This window comes from Pseudopipra pipra, chromosome 2, assembly GCF_036250125.1.
Source record: "Pseudopipra pipra isolate bDixPip1 chromosome 2, bDixPip1.hap1, whole genome shotgun sequence".
NCBI lineage: Eukaryota > Metazoa > Chordata > Aves > Passeriformes > Pipridae > Pseudopipra > Pseudopipra pipra.
This window is the reverse complement of record NC_087550.1, coordinates 62,571,928-62,595,170: the sequence shown is the minus strand read 5'-3', so window position 1 is coordinate 62,595,170 and position 23,243 is coordinate 62,571,928. Positions and strand designations below refer to the sequence as shown.

Here is a 23,243-nt window from a genome sequence, read left to right as displayed (position 1 = left end):
TCCTGGAGTACCTGCTGAAGCCACTGGGGATCACAGGATTCCAGGCATACAATAAGAATGTTTTAAAGATGGGGGAGAATGGGATGACTTTATACAGAATTAACCTAATTGAAAGGATGTCCAAGGGTCAAAAAAAAGTGTTGCAGATAAAGGCAGATGGCCTGGCCTGCTCTGATTTGATTCTCCTGTTTAATTCCCTGAGTCCCCAAATCTCTGAGTCTCCAAGCCAGATGGGCTGGAAAAGCAGAATATTTTGTGGTTTTCAGCAGTGATTTATTTGTAGAGGTGAAACCAGGGAATTCTCCTCTGTGTGAAACTATCTGCTCCTTGGCTTCAAACATTCAATAAGTTCTCTGCCAAGGAATGTTTGTCCTCCCAAGACAGATCAATGAGCATGTACAGATTACAAGTAACCTTTTGCTTTATCTTGCCCTGTGCATAGTGACCTGCTGTTGACTCAGTGCCTTGGTTGCTGGTCTTTAGTGCAGCAGTCTCTCCCCTCCCTTAATTTCACTCATCAATTTGTCTGCTGTGGCCAGGGGGGAAAGTGATGGGAGAAGAAGAGGATTTCTAATGCAAGATGTATTGGCAAAACTTGTGGTTGAATGGAACATAATTTGAAAAGACTTTCTAAAAAGCTGTTTGCACAGGGAAGCATTTGAAGACAAAATGTGATTATGTAGGTATGTGTATACAGGAGGAAATTAAGACAAAGTGAAAGATCTTAGTTGTGACTAAAGCAGAGGCATATATATGAGGCAGCCATTTTATTGGTAGTAATTATTTAATTTTTCATGGTGTAATAGTGAGCACAGTTTAAATTGAACCCTGATTTTCAGAAACCCAATCACACTTGGTATTGTTTGCATTTAACTAATGCAAAGCTTTAGCCTTGTGGGTCAAGGCAGTGGGGCAGTGTATTAGTACTAGCTCGACAACTTAAATTTGGAGGCTACTGGAGCAATAGTACACACTGCAAAAGCATGTTTGACTCAGGGTAGTGGCTTGCTTTTATGGTGTTTCAGTGTTGCTATTTAAAATAGCCAGGGACTTGCTTTACAGAATAAGAGGAATGCATATCCTCATTTAGAAAAAAAAAGATGTAAATGGGAGAGGGGTGATCATTGTCTTCAGAGCCCCCGACAAAGGAAGCCTTCTTGTGGCATTGAAGAAACAACAAATATGAGGTGGTGAGACAGTGAAGAGCCCAAAGATACATGAAGCTAACTTGTTCTGTTTGCAATTTCATTTCTACTTCAAATAGATATTATAGTAAATGGTCATTTGTCCATGTTTTTCGAAGCGAAGATATATTTTGCTTTTTTAACAGGGCAAAAAGGATGTTTCCCAGATATTTAACAACATCTTGAGAAGACAAATCGGCACATGCAGCCCTACAGTGGATTACATTAGTGCCCATCCACATATCCTATTCATGCTTCTAAAAGGGTAGGTGCTTTAATTTTATTTCCATTAAAAAGTATTGCTTGGAACATGCCAGCATTGCAGTTGATCTATTTTCTCACTTTTAGTTTTTTTTTTAAAAAGATTTTCAGGTCTTGTTCTAGATTTCTTGTTTTGTTTGTTTCATATTGACTTTCTATGTAACTGTATACTTTTTATTGACTGGATTATTTTATTTGACCATTATTTCTTTACCAGACTTCATGTTGAAATAATTATGTGCTGATTGTTTTTGACTGCTCCCCATGTAATGTGTACTTCAGTTCTTGCCCTAAACTCTTGTGTAGCATTGTTGACGAATGCTGGGTTTCATTTAGACATTTTTGCATTGCAAGAGTGACCAGCAGGAGTGTCTGTAAATAACTAGAGTCAAACTGGACCACTGTGTGGTAGAACAGAGAGAAGCAAAAATGCATTGAAAGAGTAGTTGTGCCTGTGGGACAGACTTCTCACACAATACTTGTGGCCACAAGTGAACTTCAGTTTAAGTTGTTAATTAATTCTGTAATTAACTCCACAACTTTCAGCATTAATTTTTTTTTTTTGGTCTTTTAACCTTGGGGACTCAGAATCTGGTAGTTCCCAGGATAACTTGGCCAAGGAGAGGGAGTAGATTCCTGTGTGGAGAGGACATCAGCTGTAGTTGTATTCAGGAGTGCACAAGTGTTGACCTAAAACGCGAGTTTTTTGTCCCATTTACTTTTGACTAAAAGCACCTTTTGTTCAGTAACCAGTTTTGCTTTTCCAGCTCTTGAAGTCTACTGCTTTCTGCTCAATTTTCTTTTGACTTTGGGATTTCGTTTATTTTTTCCCTAAGGAAAAGAGAATATATGTCATTTGGATTAAATAACTGATGTGGAAATAAGTGCATTTATTAGCTGCTCAATTTGAAACAGTGTGAACTCTCATAGTAGCTCTATGGTCACACTGGTAGCAGCCATTCAAAACCTTTTAAACTAATAGTTCTTAAGAGAATGATTTTTTTTGAAGTGTCTTTCTTGCTCTTGAGATTAAGGATTTGCATTTTTACCATTTGCTTCATAGCCAGGAAAATACTTTAGCATCATCTAAGGATTGTTCATGACAAGGCTGCAGCCCCAAGGGTAAAATTTCCTTCAGCCAACCTCCCCCCTCTCTCAGGGGCAGACCACAGCCAGGAGAAGGATAAACACAGGAATCCTCTAAAATGGGTTTCCTTTGGAAGCGGCCACATTCCGGCACAGCTGAGTGAGGGAAAAGTAACTGAGAGAACTAGTCACTACCATGGATCTCAAGAACAGTGAGCTTGTGGTTGAGTGTGGTGGCAAAGCTCTTGGTTGCTGCCTTCCTGGCAGGGCAGAGTGGTGGTAGCCCATGCAAGTGTCTGGGCTGAGCTGGGTCTTGCTCTTACAAGTATAGTGATTTGTTGTGATTTAGCTTCAGTGTTGAAACTCTTGCCTTGTTTTGAGTTACTAAACATTGGCTTGCTCAGAAAAAAAACAAGTAAGCTAGTTAAAATGGACTTTGGTTTCATTAGTTCATTAAAATTCACCATTTATATAAACCTCAAAGTAGTTGTTTTGGGACAGTAATGATAATTCTCTCCATCATTGTTACAACTTCAATTTCATATATAGATTCAATAATTTTTTCCCTTTTCTCTGTATTTGCTTTTTCAGTTTTTCACTCATTTTGGTTTTGCATGTTGTGCATGTATTGCTACCATATGTATGAGCTTTATTTAAAGATAAAAAATATTTTTAGGTCACGACCCAGATTTTCTTTGGCGTCTGTAACAACCAACAACATTAAGATGATAGTAAAGTTTTTATGTTATGCATATGTGCTGCTGATGGACATTTTACTGCAAGTGACCTGTCTCAATGAATGTATTTAAAAGGCATCATTTAGGTGCTTTTTTGGAGATCCCTGATGCATGCAGCAGCATGTCAGTGTTAGTTTGGTCCTCAGGCTCCTGGTTCGTGATTTCTTGACTAGCTCTCTGCAGCACTGCATTGTATCAGAATTGCCATTTCTGGAGTGTCTTGTTAGAAAGTGCTGTTGAATTCATCAGCAGAAGTCCAGAAATCAGTCCTGTCCAGCCCTGACAGTAATGCCTGAGCAGCTACTGCAGAACAACGTAGTGATGTCAAACATGATGATGCCTTATCTGCCTGTGTCCTGCTGCTGGGACTGTCTAAAAATGATTCTTGAATTATGTGCCTACAGCAAGGGCAGGCCCTGAATGCACAACTTGCTGCATGCCCACAGTGTGCAATGCTTGTGTGCAGTGGGAACTGGGAAACACACACTTTGTGTTAGACACCACCACTTCAAAATGTAACTTGAAGATGTTTTCATATTTATTTAATGCTAAATGCATTATATTGTTTATATTAGATAAAATATATTTATCTAATTAGATAAATATATATTTATCCAATGTTAAATGAAATATAGGAAATCAGAATCTGCTTAAAGGAAAGTGGATTTGGCTGACTTGTACCATTCCCTTTTTGTTACATGACATCATGACATTACCTGGAGAGAAAAAAAAAACCCGTCTCTAGCATGACTGTAGAAGAAATGGCCCAGGACTATTGTGAAGGCTTCTCATAGTTTTACTTCTGTTAGATGCAAAGTTTCCTCTGCCCCATAACAGTTCCCAACAGCAAAAGGTTGCATTTTTGTGGCTTAATGTGAGAAGGATCCTGAATCAGAGATCACACCCAGTATTTCCTGCCTAATACTGCAGCAGCAGTGCCAGCTTTAGATAACTGTTCTTACCTTTTAGGCTTCGTTTTATTTGTTGCCTGCTTCCTTCCAGCTTCTTGGCTTCAGAAGACATACAGCACATAGTTCCCTACTTTTCTTTTTTTTTTTACTTTCTTTCATTTTGGTAGGTTATTTGACCTTCCTGCTGCAGGAGGACTTGGTTTAATAGTATCTTATTTTCTGTGTGTGCAGGCTTTGTTTTATGAATAGGATTTCAAATGAGTAGAATGTCTGGTGCATATAGAGAACCAGATGTATTTGGGCCAGTTTTTTTCTCTGGCATCAGCATATTGCATTAGCCCAGAAATAACTCTGGTCCCTTGCAATTTAGAATATTTTTCCCTCCCATACAGTGACTGTTGAGGACTTTGTTTATGAGACTTGCATTGTTTTTCTCTAGTGACAAATTTATAAGCCCTTTTGTTTGTTAAGACCTGGTGTCTCCCAGGCTTGATGCCTTCCTAATCTCCTGTTAGAGCTCCTCACCTTGTACTGTCTTCTGCACTAACCATGCAAGAATGATTCCCTTTACACTGAGATCCGTCTCTGCTCTGTCTTGCCTCTTTCAACCTCCACTGCAAGTGTTTTGAAATACTTCAAGTCCATTGTTTCATTATCTAGTTGCCCCCAGTAGTCACTGAGTGAGGATTTCTTTAGGTTGTAAGTTCATCCAAACAGAGAAGAACTCAATGGTTTTTTTCTGCTGTGGAAAAACATCAACATAGAGCACTAATTGCTCATTAGAAGTGATTTTGAAAAACATTTCTATTGTTCCTGCCTGGTGGCTTTGCATGTAAGTGTGGGTGCAGAGAACATGCTAGTTATGACTGGGCAGCCTGTAAACTTCTTCCAGGCATATTTCAGGAGCCAAACCCAACTTTCCTTGCTTATATGAACAGCCAAAGGTCCATAACCCACTTCCAGATAATGGAGCATTTGACTAAGAATGATTCTGTTGATACTTAATGTTTTTAAAAGTTATTGTGTTGGAAACAATGTAATTTGCTTTTATTCCAACCAAAATATTCATTAGCCAACTACTAAATATTTTCCTGGCTGCACTCCTAGGAGCAACTCTGCCTCTTTTTTCCTTGAAAATTAGTATTCCTGTTAATGGAGTTGATGCCTCAATGGGATATATCAGTGAATTTCCGTTGTCTAAAGAGTTATAAATTCAAGTTTGCAAATGTCCCCAAACCAAAACAAATAGGGGTTGGAGTGCCTGCATTTCCTTGAGGGTGGGAAGTTTCATTTGCCTGTTCTGAATAGCAATTCATTTTTCATCAAGCCAACTATTGTTGATACTAGGTTGAAGTATGCAGCTCTGGTATGCTTGGAAAACACTACCATTCTTTTAAATTGCAAGCTGGTGGTAAATTTGAGGGCCCACTCACAGCACAGATGGCATTTTGTGTTTTTCTTCCTTTTTTTTTAAATTTCTTTTGGCCTAGTGATAGGAATTAATTGTGCAAAGGAAAAATGATGCTGATAAGCTCTGGGTGATAATACACAGTTCTGATATAGTATAACCGGTTTATTGAAACGAAGCATGCTTTCTGTCCCCTTGGACTTCACCAGTTTCACATGACCAAAGATTACTGGAAGAAGTTCATTTTAAGTCTTTCTTGACTTAAGAAAGTTGGATTTAATCCTTCAATTTTTTTAAAATGTATTTCTAACAGTTTTGCTTCAGATTAATTTCAGCTTTAAAGAAATCAAGACTTTATAGAAACAGAAGAAGATATGAATTGCCTCCCCCTTCCCTTCCTCTCCCAAGATCGAGATGTGTGCTAGCTCCTGGCTTTTGCAGTGCCTGTGCCATAACAGGATTATAAATTGAGGAACTTGTGTACTTGTGTCCTGAACAAAGTCATAGCCTCTGCAGAGGAGGGATTGAGAAGAATTCCACATAAACTGCAAAAAAAAAAATCTTCAGAGCTGCCAAAAGCTTAATCCTGTGTAGACTGCCTTGATAGACTCTTCTTACCTTCCTCATTAATACTCTGGAGGAATGTCCTCCAGAAGAGCAGTGGGAGGTGATGGATGGCCATGAGGTGTTACATTTTTCTTGGATAAGATGAGGAGCTCAGAATTAAATCTGAAAAGGGAGGTTGTTATATTGTATGGGCTTTGCTTTTTCATAAATCTGAAAGGGTGAAGGAGCTCTCTGTTGAAACATTACACACTCCCCACAGTCTTTCTGCAGAGAGGAGGTGTAAAATAAATTTACACCAAAATGTGTTTTGGCTTGGGAAGAGAGAGGTTTGTGATGAAAAATTGTGGCAGCCATCTGCTCCTTGGCTTTGGACTGAGGTCCTGAAGCTGGGTACAGTGCTGTGGCTGGGAGCTGCCCTCTGTGTGTTGTGTACCCTCTGGCACGTGTGTTCTTTATGCTATGAAGTTCCCTGTTGCGAGAAAAGTGTCTGCTTATCTTTGTTCTTCTGTGTTTCGATATTTTCTGTTTCTTTTCATTCTTCAGGTATGAATCCCCAAATATTGCCTTACGTTGTGGAATTATGCTGAGAGAGTGTATCCGACATGAACCCTTGGCCAAAATCATACTCTTTTCAGAACAGTTCCGAGACTTTTTTAAATATGTAGAAATGTCAACATTTGATATTGCTTCTGATGCCTTTGCTACATTCAAGGTAAATGATTCAATACCTGCACCATAATGTTGTGTTAAAAATGGTACTCCATCAGTAGTCATCACTGAGTGTCGTGTTGCTTTGAACTGAGTGGCTTTTTTATCGTTCAGTAAAGGATGTAATTAATTCTTGGTCTGATTGTAACAGGATTCACAACAGTGATCAAGTCTGCAAAGAACCTTTAGACAAATGTAAACACGTATTTAATTAACGTTCTTCATCTTGATAACCCAAGGTCTTTCATGCAGCTGTTTAAAACTCAAATTAATCATATGTTACATACGGTTCCTGTAAAGTGCATGACCTTCTTCTTTCCCTACCTTCCCCTGGAGACAAAACCACAGCCCATTGTGACCCCAACCACAACAGAAGGCATCGTTTAAAAGTAACTTTTGAAATCCTTGTAATTTTTGCTGTCCCTTCTGAGTTCAGCAGTTAGGTCTAGATTAATGCTATGCCTGCTGATTATTTTACAATGTATTCATAGTCTTACTTTTGTGACCCACGGTTCAGTGTAAGGACCGTACTGCTAAAAGCTGAGTAGGTGGAAGAACTTCATAGACTCTGTATAGAGTCTGTTTTGTATTAAAAACAAAGTTGGGTTAAACCTGCCAAATTTCTTGGAGTTTGTATGTGACCATCCTCATTCCCTAAGGGACTAGTATAGTCTTTGAGCAAAATTTGGTGCCATGGGCTTAATGTACAGAGAAGAATTATTTATTTCTGAAAAACAATTTAAGAAAGCTGGGGAAAATTCTTTTTAGTTAAATACACTTCTAAATATATATGTAACTCCTTTTTTCTTCTATCACTGAGCTCCTTGCTGTCATAGAAACACATTGTTTATTCTTTCTTTATAAAGGTAATTAGAAACATGATTAGATAGACCTTTGGAATAACTGTAAGGATTGTTAGAGTTCAGCTCAGTGATTACACGTATACTGAAACCTGTCTTTTTTGCATTCTTCAGTAATGACTTGAGCAGGATTACCAATTCACACCACCAGCTAATCAATAGCAGCATCTTTCCCTTATTTTAAGTTTCAATGTTGTGGTGTCCATTAGGTAAATCTTACAAAAATCAAACTAGCTAGAAGCACAGACAAGTAATAGTACAGTGTAGGACTCTATAAAAATGCAATATAACTGAGATATTTAAGTCTTCTGTTTGTGGCATTTTACCCTATGCTCAGAGGAATATTTGTCTGTGGTAAGCAAAAGTGCTCCTGCACTCAGTTCGCAGCTTGACAGAAGAGATTTGCATCTTTTCTCTGGGTCCTGCCTTGAGCTTGACAGCGGAGTGTGTTGTTGGTGATGGACAGTCTTCACCCCAAACAGGAGGCAGAATGGGGACAAGGGTCAGTTAAGCTGTGGCAAGGACTGCAAACTGGTACAACCCTCCTCCCAAAAAAGAGGGATTGATTGTTCACGGATCTGCAGCTGTGGAAAGTACTTCTGTCCTCTGTGAACCGAGTGTATTTTTAGCAGGATTTAAAAATAGAATTCTACATCCTCACATACACTGGAAAGAGAGGAGTATGAGGGCAATTCATCCTCAGACATAGGTCAGAAACTGCCTTTTAAAATGCTTGGGGGAAATGTATAAACTGCATTGTTTTGGGTTTTTTTTTTGAAATTTCCTCTTAGCACCTGATACATGGTCAATTCTGGAAATAAACCAGCTACTCATCTCATCTCCTATTTGTCTGTTACTCTGAACAGCTGGAACAGCAAGAAGTGATATGGAAGTGATTGAGTCATGATATATGGAGCTACCTCGTTTCTAATACCAGAAAAATAAGTGCTATGATTGCTTGTTGGCTGGATTACTGAACTCATGTTTTGGGTTCTGTTGCCCCCATGTTGGGTTTGTAGTGTTGCCATCGAGGCGTCTGATTCAGAGCTGAAAGCCTTGGATGGTCTGTGCACCGGAGGAGGGCTTAATTAAATATGCATTAAAATCTGAGGATATTTATAGTAGGGAAGTATTGAAATTTTTTATGATCTGGAGCTGTACTTCTTAATTAAATTCAGCCAGGTGCACTGCAGAGAGAAAACAGAATTGTTAAAAATGCAGAGGAAAACGCGTGTGTTTAGAGATACAAGTTGGCTGTGGAGGGTGCAAGCAGCAGTTGGAAAGAGTGCTGACTGAATACTGCCGCTCCAGGCTTTCTTGTCATTTTCTGTGAAAAACTCATTTTGTATTATATTCCATTTGTGCCCCCTGTTGAAGGATGTCGTACTTGCCTCCTAAGTGCCCTGTGATTCACGTTTCACTCAGCCTTTGAAACTGCTATCATTGCAGTCCTGCTAAATAAAGGAATGTACTAAAAACATGCACTGGGTTTTGTAGGGCTCTGCTTCCCTCTTATAATTGATGGTAAAAATAAATTAAAGGATTAGTATGTAAAGATTTTTTTTTATTTGTGAGGATGTGTCTGTGAATCTGCTTGAGCTCCTCATCAGCTTCAGTCTGTGACTGGGGATGGAAACCAAGGAAAATAGGATGAAAAAGAGAGCAGAAACTGATTCACAAAAAAAAATACCAACTTGAATGGACTTCATCAGGCATTTATTGTTCAAATCATACTTAAATGCCTCTCATTGGCCACTCCGTTTCATAGCTAATCATCCAGTAAAGAGATTCTGTTGCTGAGCACCAGCATTCCCATTCTGTGGCAGAGGTTCCTTTTAATTTAAATTTGAATTAGTTGGTCTTTTAGCATGGGAGGCATCCCATCCAGCTGTCTGAAAGGTCTGCTACTACTTTGTGTCAGTAAGCCAACTTTGGGCAGAAAAAGATCTGCAGAAGGGATTCATCCCATCTACCTGAGTCTGCTTCCCTGGGGAGGGAAGGGAGGGAGAGGAAGCCTGAAGGGGGAGGGAGCCTGGAATGTCTAACTTAGATTGGTGACTAGCTTTCATTATTAAATAACAAAATATATTAGTTATTATATATGGCAGTTGAATTTGAGTCTTCCTTGTTGTATTCTTAGAGATGAGCAATAGCAGTTGATCCAGCTTAGCATAGTTTCCAGCTATGAGGTAGCATGTAGGTCACTTTTGGCTTGGAGACCATAGCTCATCCCTCCATAAAGGGTTAGTTTACTGTCTTCCTTTCCTCTAACCTGGTTTAGCATAAGTATTGTGCACTGTGACCAATGAACATAAGAAAAGGTGGGAGGGAAACAGGAATAAAAAAAAAGAGTATTAGAATAGTTTTATATTGATTCTGTTAGCATTAACTGAGTTCTCCTAAAAGTCCTACTAAACACATAATGCAGTGTTGTCTATAGAAACCATGTTGTAAATACCTTCTGGTAAAAAGTACTGAAATACATTTGAGACTCAAGGGACCATCAGATGAGCACGCTCTCTCAGGTAACCTTTCTCTGTTCTTCCCCAGGACCTCTTAACACGACACAAATCGTTGGTGGCAGAATTTCTGGAGCAAAATTACGATCCGGTGAGTACCAATGCTAAAACAAATTTTTAATTTCTGTTCATGCTTAGCTGGAAAAAGCGTGCTTTCAATAGCAGAGGGTTTCATGTTTTGACATAAAATAGTCACCTATGACTGCAAAACTAAATACTGCTTTTTACTAGAGCAGAATCCTTGCATGATGTGTGAAATGTGTGAAGAGGGGTTACTCTTCACACACTTGGGGACACATGCCAAGGTTTAAGGAGAACTCGTACTTTAAAATCAAGTTTTATTCCTCTGTGTGTGCATCGTATCTCCTCATATATGAATGGAACTGAAACTTTATGTGTAGATAGATCATGGGCAAAAATGTGCACAGTTTGAAACAGCTTTGTGATATCCCAGCACTGATAGGGCCATGCTGGTGTTATTTATAATATTTTGGGACAAAGAAGAAGAGTTACTGAAAGAACTTTTAGCATTACTGGAAATTACATGTGCCTAAATGAGGGACTGAGGTCTGAATATTCCTGTTACCATCCTAAGGCAATCAGTCCTTTGGTTAGCTGCCATTTTTCACTTCGATTTTTTGGCTCTGTTTTGGACAGAGTTGTGGGTCAGAAAAATTCAATTGGAATCAACTAAAATTGGACTGATAGAGATCATGGAATTATATTACTATGGGTTATATTCTTATGTTACCTGAGCTATTCTTTATTTCATTGCCAAAGTGAAAAGACAAATTTCTTTCATTCTAGTTACCAAGAAGGTTAAACAAAGAGCAGGCTAATTATTGCTGAGTCACAAATGCTGCTTAACTGGAGCAAAATTAGTGTCTCTGCTACTTTTCTCTCATAATGCTGAAGCACTGCACTGGAACAGTCCCCATTTTACATTTATTTAACATTTTAAATTTTTAAGTATTAATTGCCTAAGTGAGCATTTTTTTTCAGGTGATTCTCAGACAGCAGTGTTGGGTTTTTTCACCTTTTTGGTAGATGGTTTGGACATATTGTAGCCTTTTCTCTCAGTCTTCTTGACGACAAGGTTCCCTTGGCCCAGTCCTGCAAAAGCCAGCACATGCTCGGCTCCTGTGATCCTCACTGGGTAAATGGCTTTAGTGAGTGAGGGTGCTGAAAGCAGGCGAGGTGGCACCTCGCAAAAGGAGCTTTTTGGATGCACCATCACCATTTTGGGCACAGTATTAAATCACACACCCAGTCATGACCACGATATGAGTGAGTGGACATTACATGCTAGACCCACGTGTCCTGGCAGCACATTCACCCTTCTGTAAGAGAAGGCTGTACAGGCTCTGGATTACTTCTGTCCTAGTTGGCTCATGCCAGCCCCTGTTACATCCAGTCCATATGTGGTATCCCCCTCTGCAGTACTTGGAAGAGGAGTGTATCTGGGCATTAACTCACTGGATGACAACTAGCCAAGGAAAAAGGCCTGGCATTGCAGTGAAATGTTAGAGGGTGGCACTGCTGTGGCCTCTGCTGCTCCTCTGGGGTGGCAAGGACCAAGAGGAGCAAAAGTGGACATGAATCTGATGCATTTGTGTTTTCTTGTTACTCTAGATCTTTGAGGATTATGAAAAACTCCTCAACTCTGAGAATTACGTGACAAAGAGACAATCTTTGAAGGTAAAGGCTTGGAGCGCTTTCCTCCTCAATATGTACTCCATGTTATGCAAAATATCAAGGTATCTCAGTGGAGCAGCTGTTTTTCTAACAAAAAAGAACTAAAGATTGTGATGCTCTTCTTGAAACGCACAGGAGCTCAGTGTCTTTTGTTTTCTGGATGTCTGGTGAAGCATTGGGCCGTTTCTATGGAACAAGCCCTATCATTTTTCATCTGACCTCAAATGTGTACTTTGGTTCAGAACATAAGTTGAAATGAACTTGAGAGTAACATGGTAGTCTCTGTTTGGTGCACCAAGTCTGACACAACCTGCAGATGGAATCAGACAGGTGTGTTAATGTAACACATGAATGAAATGAAGGTGTCTTTGTGGGACACTGCACTGCACTTGCTTCTGTCCTAACTGCTCACACCAGCTCCTGCTACACCCAGCCCATATGCAGGATCTCTCTCCTCTCTGTAGCATTTAGAAGATGAGCATTACTGGGCATTAAGTAACCAACTGCATGATAACAAGTCTAGTTACCTTTTTTTTTTTTTAAAGGTAGTGGCATTGAAACCTCTTAAGGAAACACTGAAATATGCTGCTGCTTTCTCTGTGTTAAAAAATAATGTGATGAACTGAAAAAAAAATGTGTTTTTTTTCTAATTGTGCCTATAGCTGCTGGGTGAACTGATTCTGGACCGACACAACTTTGCCATCATGACAAAGTACATTAGCAAACCAGAAAATCTGAAGCTGATGATGAACTTGCTGCGAGATAAAAGCCCCAACATTCAGTTTGAAGCATTCCATGTGTTCAAGGTGAGACAGTATGAGCTGTAGAGGTGGCAGTCATAAAAGTGTCTTTCAAAGTGGACAAGAGAAAGCCCAGAAAATAAGGCAAGAGTTGAGGTTTACAGTGACTTCCAGCCTTTGAGAATGCCATAATTGAAAACCTTTCTATCACTCAACCTCTGGTTTCTGGTTGCCTTCCTTCAAGTGAGATCTTAAGCAGCAGCATTTTGGTTTGGGCTGAAGGTAGTCAGTCAAGTAGTGATGAGCTATAAGTAACAAAATACACAGCTTTTAAGTAGTATCCAGGGGACCTTCCCCCAACTCTTAGGTCATTTTACCCTGTGATTCTGGGTAAAGATTAAAAAAAAGTCTAAAAACTCTTAATTAAGACTAAAAGTAGATTGTGCTGGTGCTATGCACCAGTGCAAACACAATTTGCTTTTAAAATTTTGCTATTAAAAAGATTTAGTAAATCTAAGTTTGAAATGAGTTTAATCCTTCCATTGTTTTGCAGTGATATCGTTAATGCGGTCTTAAACAATTATCAAACCCAATCAATGTCGGTTTTTTTCATGATGATTAATGTTCATAAGTGAGAAGTTTACCAATTCCCATCAAAGAGTTCTCTGCTCTGGGACAGAGGGCGAATTGGATTGTTACTATGTGAAACTAACTTTAATTTGGAATGAACACATTAATTTCCAACTATAAACAGAATTAGTAATGATTTTCAGAAAAGAAATTGAGCCTGTAAAGATATCCCTTCCCAGAGGTGGTTACGAAAGATACCAGATCACACCAAAAGATTGCAAAAAAAGCTACATGACCCTCCAGAAATTCAGGGTGACTTGTTGAGTTTTGTGCTTCTGCTTTGGAAAAAAAGCTTTCAGATCTTCAGTGTGGAGGCTTAGAGAATGTGCAGCTTCTCCAAAAAAGCTTTTAGTTTCCTAAAAGAAAAAATCTTCAAGGAAGATTAAAAAAAAATCCCTTCCTGAAATAAGCAGCTTGGTAAGCCATTCCCTTGCTGACTCCCTCCGTAGTCAACTGAACCACTGTGAGTAACTTCTACTCTTCTTCCTTATCAAGAGGTATGTGGTTCCAAGATAAGCAAGCAGTCAGGCTGCAAACACTTGCAGTCTTTGAGGGGAAGGTATCAGAGGATTGTGCTCTCTTAGCCATGCTGTGAATAAATGCCAGATTTTTATTTATGAAACACATGAGTTGCTGTTCCTGAATTAATGATAGGCATAACCCATGCCTTGGGAATGGCTGATTTCAGTTATTTTAAGAGGCATTCAAAAGGACTTGGAATAACTTGAAAGGATTCCAGTGTGCAACCATGTCATGCGTTGCTGTTGCTCCCATTCTGCCTTCTCATTCCTCCCTTCCTTTCCTTTTTCAGTATGCTGCATCCCATTTCCAGTTAGAGTGGGAATATTGCAGGCTCAGCCTTGCTTGACCGCTAGCAGTTGCTGCCAGGTAGACATAATGCTTGGACCTTGGAGTGCCCAGCAAAACAAAGAGGGAGCAGCAGTGACATTGTGTCTCTTCAGTTCAAAGGGAGGGCCAAGCTCTGTCCTGAGATACTCAGCTCAGTGGGATGCTGTTGGTTTTTTTCCGGTGGTACCAATCAGCAGCATTTCAGCGGTGCCATGGCATTCCTCACGCTGCCTCACACGCACCGTGCTCGTTGTGGGGAAACTGCAGACTCAGAGCAGAGGCTGATCAGCTGGAAGTGGCTTGTTTGTAACCACCAACAGCACATGAGAGTAACTGTAGAGGTGCAGCAGAGCTCCCCTTTTAGGATCCTCCTCGCTAAGGATCTGGGTTCCCTGGATGTGGAAGCATTCAGCTTCTCCCGAGGGGGCAAGGGTCATTACAGGCTATGTCATAGAAAATCACATTGTGAATTAGCTTTGTAGAGAGGATCAGAGAAGATCTTTTCCCTCTGATTTAACTTCTTAAATTGAGTTCTAACTCAATTTGAGAACTACTGAAGGAAATCCTTAAATATTTAAGAGACTGACTGTTTGTGCCCTGTTCTGCAGTGTCCCTGCCTTCTGTTTCTGGATTTGTGTCCCTCAGCCAGGTTCTCTTGTCAGCTGTAATAATTCCATGTTAATGTAACTGGGAGAGGAATCTTGTCCTCAGCTTTAATCTCATAAATTTTAAACTGTGCCTACATTTTTAAGTTATGCTTGCAAAATACCTGTGCAGTCTTGGCTGAAATTACAGTAGACTAACCACAGTGATTTGGAATCAAGGTCTGCTGAGAAGTAGATACTTGCTACTCTGTCTGAGCTGCCAAAAGATTTGGGTTTAAATTACCTGATTTAGATGTTTCACCAGTTAGACACAGTAGGAATGAAAAAGTGTTTGTTTTGTAAGCATCCAGATTCCAACACTCCCATGCCCCAGCTGACCCAAAAAAAGGCTTATGACTCTTACTCCCTGAGGCAATTTCTAATTATTAAAGATTTGAAACTGTAAGAGGGATTAAAATGATGAGTACTTCTAGTGCAAACTTACTTTGCAGGAACATTTTGTGGCTGAACAAGCCAATACCCCCAAGTTCTGACAATATTTCATTCATCCAGGTTGCTTTGGGCGGGAAAATGAAGACAAACAGACTGCCCACTTGCAGTGCCTCTTTCCATTCTCCACTGTGGAGATGCCTGATTTTCCTACTAACTCCAGCTCCTTCTCTTCCTTTTCCCTGAGCAAAATGGAGCTTCTAACTTTCAGCACCATCCTGAATGTCTGCAGCTGCTTTGTAGAGCTGGATGTCCCAGACAATGTATGCACGAGGATTACCCAGTATTTAATCACTGTGAAAGGCTAACACACCTCACCCCCTTCCCTCCTCCTCCATAAATAGTCCAAGGGGGTTGCCTAGAGTTGTAGGCTTATAAGAGTCCCCGGTTCTTCTCTGCAGTGATTTCAGTCTTGAACACAGACACACTGAAGACTTCCCAAGTATTGGAAAGGGCTCTCCAGCTTCTGTGATGGGTTTGTGATATGTTTGAGTAGTGGAGCCTACTTGGAATTTGCCTGTTTGGAGGGAAGACCAAATCTGTCAGATGTAGGTGAATGCAGTGCAGGTATTCCTTTGACCTTACATATTTACAAATAAAAGTTAACAACAAGCTCTCTTGGCTTTCACGTAAACAATTAGATTATTTTGAGGAAAACACCCTGTAGCAGTGAACTGGGATTATGCAACTTTCTCATTCTTAAGCAGACATTTAGCAAGATATATTTTACTGTTTAAATCTAAAAATAGAATGGGTACACTGTGTTTTGTGACCTTAGTTTAATTTTTCCATTCTCTTTCATGCACATTACGAGCTACCTCCTGCAGCTTACTCTGCAAATGGCCTCACGTAATTTGACTATACCAGCAGTTTCCTCTTGGTATGAAGCTGAAACCACATTTGTGGGGATGTGTCCTCTCTGTTTCTTAGCTGGAGAGCTTAAAGGGCAGGAATTATTATGCAAAGCATTGTGCTACAAGCAACACAAATCGTAAGGCTCTTCTGTGCAGTTTCCTGACAGTAAGATTGTGCATGACCCCAGAGTAAGTTTTAAAATACTCAGTCCAGGGCATCCAACCTCTGTAATCACTTTTGCTCTGCTGTAGTCCCAGAGGATGGTAATGCCTGGTTATTAATTGTAAGGAAATAAGGTCAAAGTCTCTAATCATGTAATTTTGATGTTTGTTTGAAGAAATACAGTATGACTTTTAATGGAGAAGATAGGAACTGTTCCACTTTGCAAATATTCACAAAACAGAACTGTGCCAAAACAGCTGTATTTAGAGTTGGAATTTTTATATGAGTGCTCTCTTTATTTTGGGTCTCCATCTCTCTCAGCTATCTGAATTTAGTGCTCTAGAACACTCACTCTTTCATAATAAAACTACAGGTGAAACTAATTTCTCTGTGGTTATGTTCAACTTCATTTTAGTAGAAATATTCCAGAAAGCATTAATAATGATTTCTATTTTAGGGATTGATCTCTCCCTCTATGACCATACAGAGTTCTGAATGAGGGGGACTCTTTTTAAAGTCTCATGGTGGTCCTACTCCTGGGCTATGTGAAGCTGATCAGTTGATACTGGTAGAATTGATTTTGTTTGCTCAGCTAAAGTATTGAATAACATTTCAGGAATTTTCTGGTCCTTGAACATTCTCTCTTTACGAGTGAGTCCCTGTTGACACTGAGCAAGACTGGCAGTTGAGATGATCTTTGTTTGAATGTTCAGTTTGCCAGTTTTGCAAGGGGAAGATTATAATCTATAAATATTCAAGCAGGAAGATAAACAGGATGTGATGGCTTCTATTAAACTAAGTTCTTTAATTATTTGCTATGGTAATACCAGTGGTAGGACCAATATGCAATGCTATTTACTAGGTTTACCACTAACCTTCCAGTTCTGTTTGAAGAGCAGATAGCTTTTACAGGAAGAATTATTTAGATTTCTTCATTTTGAGTCACCCTTCACCTCTATTTATGGACAAATATTAGAGAGGCCTAATATTCATTGAAGGAAGATGTTTAGCACTTCAAGGTCAGGCCTTCTTTAATGGCTTCCATTTGCATCATCAGATTATTTTTGAACATGTGGGTCCTGCCAGCATACTTGATGGTTTTCTTCTCCTGGTCACCAAGGTGGAACTGAACTCCAAAATTAAAAACTTTTAATAAAGATCTGTAAACAGTTACTTTCTTTATCCCTGCCTGTAGGCTTACATCCTGCTTTTCTCAAAGGAAGCTTGTCCAGATGACTGGGGGCTTATCATAGTCCAAATCCTGGGAGTATCCAGTCTCCATCAGCGTGATCACCTACTGTAGGTCAGCACATGGGGAGCTGCATCCTAGAGCAGCTCCAGCTGAGAATATGAACTGCTGCAGTCTTAGCTGAGCCAAACATCTGTACACATGAGATTTCAAGATTCCCTAGGTAAAGCACAGGCTGGAAAGCTGTAAAGTATGTTCAGTAGTGATGTACATCCCCAGACCCTTTTTATCCCAGTCTAGGGGGAACCAATACATCAACAGCAGTGTATCAAAGTTATTTGCAAAGGAGGAGATCCTGCTTTCATGTGCTGCAGGCAGCAACAGAACACTTAGTTGTTGACAGTCCATCAGGTGTAGTGAGAGCTGTAAACTGGCTGTCCCACCCATCACACCCAGGGATTGGTGTGTCCCTGGTACAAAACTGCCTTCTGAGTACCTGGGACATTGTGCAGGAGAGCTGTTTTCCAGAATGGGTGCTCTGAAGGGGTCCTTGAAAGTGGAGGCTGTTGGTGCTACTCTTGAGAAGTTTAAAGTGGCAAGTAGGAGTAAAAAAGGAATTATATGGGATTATAGCTCAGGATAATCAGAGAAGGGTGAGGAGGCCTGTGTGAATAACTGTAGATACTGTGCTGTCACAGTATCTACCACAATCTGGCCACTGGATCAAGGAAAACTTTGTAGTAAGTACACTTGGAGTCTGGAAGTGTTCGCCCAGCATAGCAGAGGTTGCAGTTCTTTCTGCAGAGCACCTTGAAGCAGAGACTCCTAGGGACCAGCCTGAGGAGGAGGGATCCAGAGGAGATAAAAGCATAGGCAGAGGTTAGGGCTGTTACAACATCAGGATGCCAGGGTTTAAGAGTAGATGCTTTGCCTCACCTTAATGGAATAAAAAAGTACTCTTACCTTCCTGTTTGGGCAGAAATACTGTGTGGCACTGTTGATGTGTGTTGAACCCCACTCCTTCCACACATTCTCCTCATGTGGCACTTGATACAAGCGGTAGTGTGGAACATCCTCTTATTGTAATGTATGAAGCCTGACAGCGGGTCCAGTCTGAACCCTGCCCCAGGCTGTACCAGGTGTTGTTTCTGGGGGCAAGGGGCTGTAAGGCAGGCCCCCAGCAGTGTGTGTGTTCCTCCTCACGCAGCACAGCTCCTCCCTGTGCAGCTGGACGTGGCCCAGGTTCTCATGTGGGCACGACCTCAGTGGAGATAAATAAATCCGTGGAAGAGGCCCCCAGGTCTGGAGCCATCAGCTCCGTGGCTGGGCCAGCGGTGGTGCCCCTGCTCTCGGACAGACAACATGCCATTCTGTGCTGTCAGCAGATGTTTGTTTTCATTCTGGTTTGGACAGGCTTGGAGGGAAACTGGGTGCTTTCCAGTTCTGTCCATCCTTAGTTTCTTCTCATCGGGTAGAGAACAACTGAAGTTATTTCCGTCGTTGCACAAGCGCTCAGGCGGTGTTTTGTTGACCAGCCATGGTAACCTCGGTGCGAGCCAGATGTGGGAACTCCTCCCAGGGTTGCTGCACGTGTGTTCCCACCGCAAGCCCCCCGCCTCACCTGCCCCTCCTGGCTGATGTCTGCAGAGGCCACATCTCTGCAGGCTGAGATCCCTGAAAATAGAGCTCAGCACCACTGGCCTTTGCAACCAGCCTTAGGTTTACCATCCTCAGCCGGCGCTTAACGCAGGGGAAAAACTTAAAGAAACGGTGTTGCAGTGTAAGGGATAATATTCAGAGCTGGAAAACTGCAGCTTTTTGGGATTACAGGGGAAAAAATCAGAGCATGGGTAGGTTTATCCTTAAAACCTACTATTGCAGAGGACCAGTAAGTCCCCAGTGCTGGGCTGGCTGTGCCCGGTGAGCCTCTGTGTCTCAAGTCACCTCCCTCCATCGCCAACCTCCACTGCTCAGTGAGGGCCGAGAAGGTGCCGAGCACACCATCCTGCTCCTGCTGCTGTAAGTTTCCACGCTCCCATGAATGGATTAGGCAGAGGGAAGTTGGGCCTCTGACATATTTTTCCAAACCAAAACAAAGCTGGCAAGTCTAATTTTAGGCCTGGTTTAATATGGAAATGATATCAATACTGACACAAAGCTTTTCCATCCTTCTGATAATTAATTTCTATGTCTTTGTCTTGTGGGTGGAAGAGGCTGGGAATTGATAGCTTGGGTTTACAATTGACAGCTGGGTTTACAATCAAAAGTTTTTATCAACAAAGAGCAAAATGAAAGGGAAGCGATACCACACATGGGCATAGCTTTGCTTCAATTTGCTCTTGAACCAACATGTTTGAACTCCTCTCTGTCTGCCTTGGGACAAGGTGTGTAGCAGCAGAGTATCTGCCTGCCAGCCTTCAGCTGACTTGTTAGAAAATAACTTTATGGGTATGTTGTCACTGATGTTCTTCTCTCTTTCTCTCTGTCCCCACCCCCTCACTGTCTCTCTATGCCTGATTTTGTTTGCATGTTAGGTTTTTGTGGCCAGTCCAAACAAAACACAGCCTATTGTGGAGATCCTGTTGAAAAACCAACCCAAGCTAATTGAGTTTCTGAGCAATTTCCAGAAAGAGAGGACTGACGACGAACAATTCACTGATGAGAAGAACTACCTGATTAAGCAAATCCGAGACTTGAAAAAGCCGACAGCATGAAGAACTCCTCTTGTTTTCCACTGTAGACATTAAACTGAGTTGTTAACTTCCTCTGTGTCCCTTAAACACCACAATAGTGCTTGAGAAGGCACAAAAAGTGCCTGGTTTTTATTTTGTCTTTGTTCCTAGATGTCAAGAATATAGGGGTTTTACATGAGAACTAAAAAACCAAAAATCTAGAATAATATATTATTTTTAATCAAGACTATAATTATTTATGTCAGTGTAGAATCTCTCTGTAATAGAAGCTGGTGTGACAGACTTTCATTTGTGCTTAAGAAGAATGAACCTCTTTGCTTAACTTTATCAGCAAACTCAAGCTGCTGGCAAGTGCACAGAGCAGGTCTTCTGAGGACTGCAACGTTGTTCCTTCACACCTGTCATTGTGACTTGCTTCTAGCGCTGCACACACACACAAGACTGTGAAAGAGTACCTTCGTCTCTGGAGTTAGCTGCACTTGTAGGTCAAGTCCTTTAGTCAGAACAGAGGGAGATGAAAAAGCAGTAAAGGTCACGTTTTTGCTTCGTTTTGTATTCTTTTAAGTTTTGTTTTTCCCTAGATCAGAGGTTTCCTATTCAGTACTGTGGAACAGATGGATACATCAGCCAGTTGAGCTGTTTCTGCCTGGCTCCCATTTCCCTGTATGTGATCTATCTTTTGTTAGAGCACAGGCCAATCCCATCAGCTCCCAAGCAGTCTGATGAGGAGCCCATGTACCCCACAGTGGGAAGAAGGCAAGAGCAACCCCCCGCCATCAAGGCTGTGCTCTATTGCCAATAAAGATCCTGCATCTATGGAAACCAGCAATAGCAGAGAATATGGGGTCGTGGCCAGAGCTGCTCAGCTGAATCATGCTAAGTGCTGAGCCCCAGCACCAGTGAGAGAGGAGGGTCCTCAGTGTCTTCCCGTCTGAATTCCAGTCCTGTCTGTGCAAGGTGGGGTTGAGCTGAGTTCACCAAGGGGATGCTGAAAAGGTGTCATCCTGAACCCCTGAGTGGGCTGAGGTCCCCAAGCCTGCAGGTGCTTTCAAAGCTCAGAGCATTTACTGGATATCAAAATCAAGGGTAGGAGGCCATTTAGCAGCCCCAGGCACCAAAGGCTACTTATAGTCTGGCGTTTTCTGTCCTTGCTCATCCTGACGTGAATTCAGGTTCTGCATTAAAGTTGTAGAATGGGAAATTGTTGCACTGCTAATGTTTTAAGTTTAATAAGCTCTGTGGTACAGACAGTGTTTCCCGTGTGTTGGAAGAGTTTTTGGGGTCTTTTGTTTTCTAGCAGGAAAATGTTACTTTGAGGCTTTATTAGGAAGTGGAGTTTGAGAGCAGGGAGTGGAAATTTCTTGAATTTTTCTGGCAGTTCTTTAGCTAAAACTCTAGCTAGTGCTTCAGATAAAAGGTGACACTGAATTGTTAAAACAGAATGATCCCTTTTCTTTCATTAAACTGTGGTATATTGGGGTGACTGATACTTTAATTTTTGTGCTTTAGAAAAGGGAAGAAGTGGAAGAGATTGTGGACTCATTTTTTTTTTCAGATGTCAGATACACACAACAAATATACATCTTAGTTGCCTGGAATTAAAAAAAAATTACAAGCTATTAAAGGCATGATTACTGATCACCCTTTATTTCTATCCCTGTGGGGTTTTTTTCTCTTGTCTTTCTGGGTAGCCAGACTCCATGCAGTGCTTAATTCCTTCCCTCCTTTGCCAACTGGTTTCAGCAGATGGAGAGAGATGAGCAGCACTGCCTTTGGAGCTCAATGCACTTTGAAGCATCACTTCTGCAGCCCTGGCTGGCAGGGGGCTGGCGACCCCAGCCCAGGTTAGCCTGACCACAAGCTGCACCTCCAGCCCCATGGGTGGTGCTCGCTGTCAGTGGTCGCTCGTGGGTCGTTGAGGGACCATCTCCAGAATCACAGTCCTCGGAGCCAGTGATTTAAGTTTGATCCTCTGACATTTGGAGCCTGAATCTGAAGAGTGCTTGGCTGTGCTCTGAGCTCCTGGGGTGGGGCTGGTCTCCAAGGCTGGTTTAACAAAGAGACACGTGTCCATTGCCTCAGCCCCTGGAGTCACATGAGAACACGGGGCTTCCAGCTGGTGCTCGGAAAAAGCATCTAATGGAGTGTTGCTGAGGAATGCCTGTCCTTGACAAAGTGAATGTGACCCCCACAGAGGTGCCCAGAGAGTGAGGGGTCAGTGCTGTGAGCTGCTCTTTTCTGCATGGCCTGGACATGGAGCACTTGAAGGCATACAAACCTGGCTGTAATATGAGGAGTGAAGTGACACCCTGGTGTTTGTGCAGGCAGAGATGTGCAAGGCCAATGGGGAACAGGGCGTTGGGCCCCATCCCTGTGAGGGCAGCGTTTTCCAGGGCAAGCAGTCATTGGACCACATGAGTAAGTGGTAAGGAAAACTTTGAAAAAGTTGTGTGTGTGTCTGCAAGAGAGAGGGGGAAAAAGGCGTGGTCTTACAGTAAAATTACACTTTCCAGGCTCCTTGCAGCTTATTTTACAAGAAGCCAGTCCTGAAGTAGATATTGCCAACACATCTTGAAGTAACTGAGTCTTCCCCAGGCTCAGCTTGCTTAGGTCTTTGAAAGAATCAAAAGCAAAAGAAAAGGTGAAGATGAAATTAAGCACCATAATAATATTTCACAGCAGATGGGGACACATCCCTAATTAAATGAAAATGAGGTCTTTTCTAGTGCGACTTTGATATAACCACAGAACTCCCAGTTTCCTTTGGTGCATTCAGTCAAGGTGATTCTTCTGCCTAAGGGAGTCCTCCCAGCAGGAACTCACAATTTATCTGAAATTACTATCTGAGGGAGCTGTGTGATTGCAGGACACAGTTCATCAGAGTGAGGACAGGAAAAAAGGTTGTAATCCAGAGAGAGAAAGAAGCTGGGGATGCTTGGTCTGCAGCCTCTCCTCTTCCTTCCCAGACTCAGGGGAGTTTGGATCGTATGAATGGATCTCTGCCAACACGCAGTGTACAATCCTGCAACGTCAAACCTTATTTGATACAGCAGAGTGCCAGGAATCTTTAAACCATAAACTTCTGTCCTGGGATT

The 23,243-nt window shown here is 41.4% G+C and overlaps 1 protein-coding gene across 8 annotated transcripts in view; it reads left to right on the top strand.

The window, feature by feature from the left end:
* Window positions 1-20,219, top strand: part of CAB39L (calcium binding protein 39 like) — a 62,732-nt gene extending 42,513 nt beyond the window's left edge. For all 8 annotated transcript variants that reach the window (XM_064647330.1, XM_064647325.1, XM_064647329.1 and 5 more), the window contains 6 exons: window positions 1,331-1,449; window positions 6,698-6,866; window positions 10,273-10,332; window positions 11,874-11,939; window positions 12,599-12,742; window positions 19,990-20,219. In XM_064647330.1, coding sequence (XP_064503400.1) covers window positions 1,331-1,449; window positions 6,698-6,866; window positions 10,273-10,332; window positions 11,874-11,939; window positions 12,599-12,742; window positions 19,990-20,169 — 738 coding nt within the window. In that variant the 3' untranslated portion in view covers window positions 20,170-20,219. The remainder of the gene's footprint in view (window positions 1-1,330; window positions 1,450-6,697; window positions 6,867-10,272; window positions 10,333-11,873; window positions 11,940-12,598; window positions 12,743-19,989) is intronic.
* The last annotated feature ends 3,024 nt before the right edge of the window (window positions 20,220-23,243 follow it).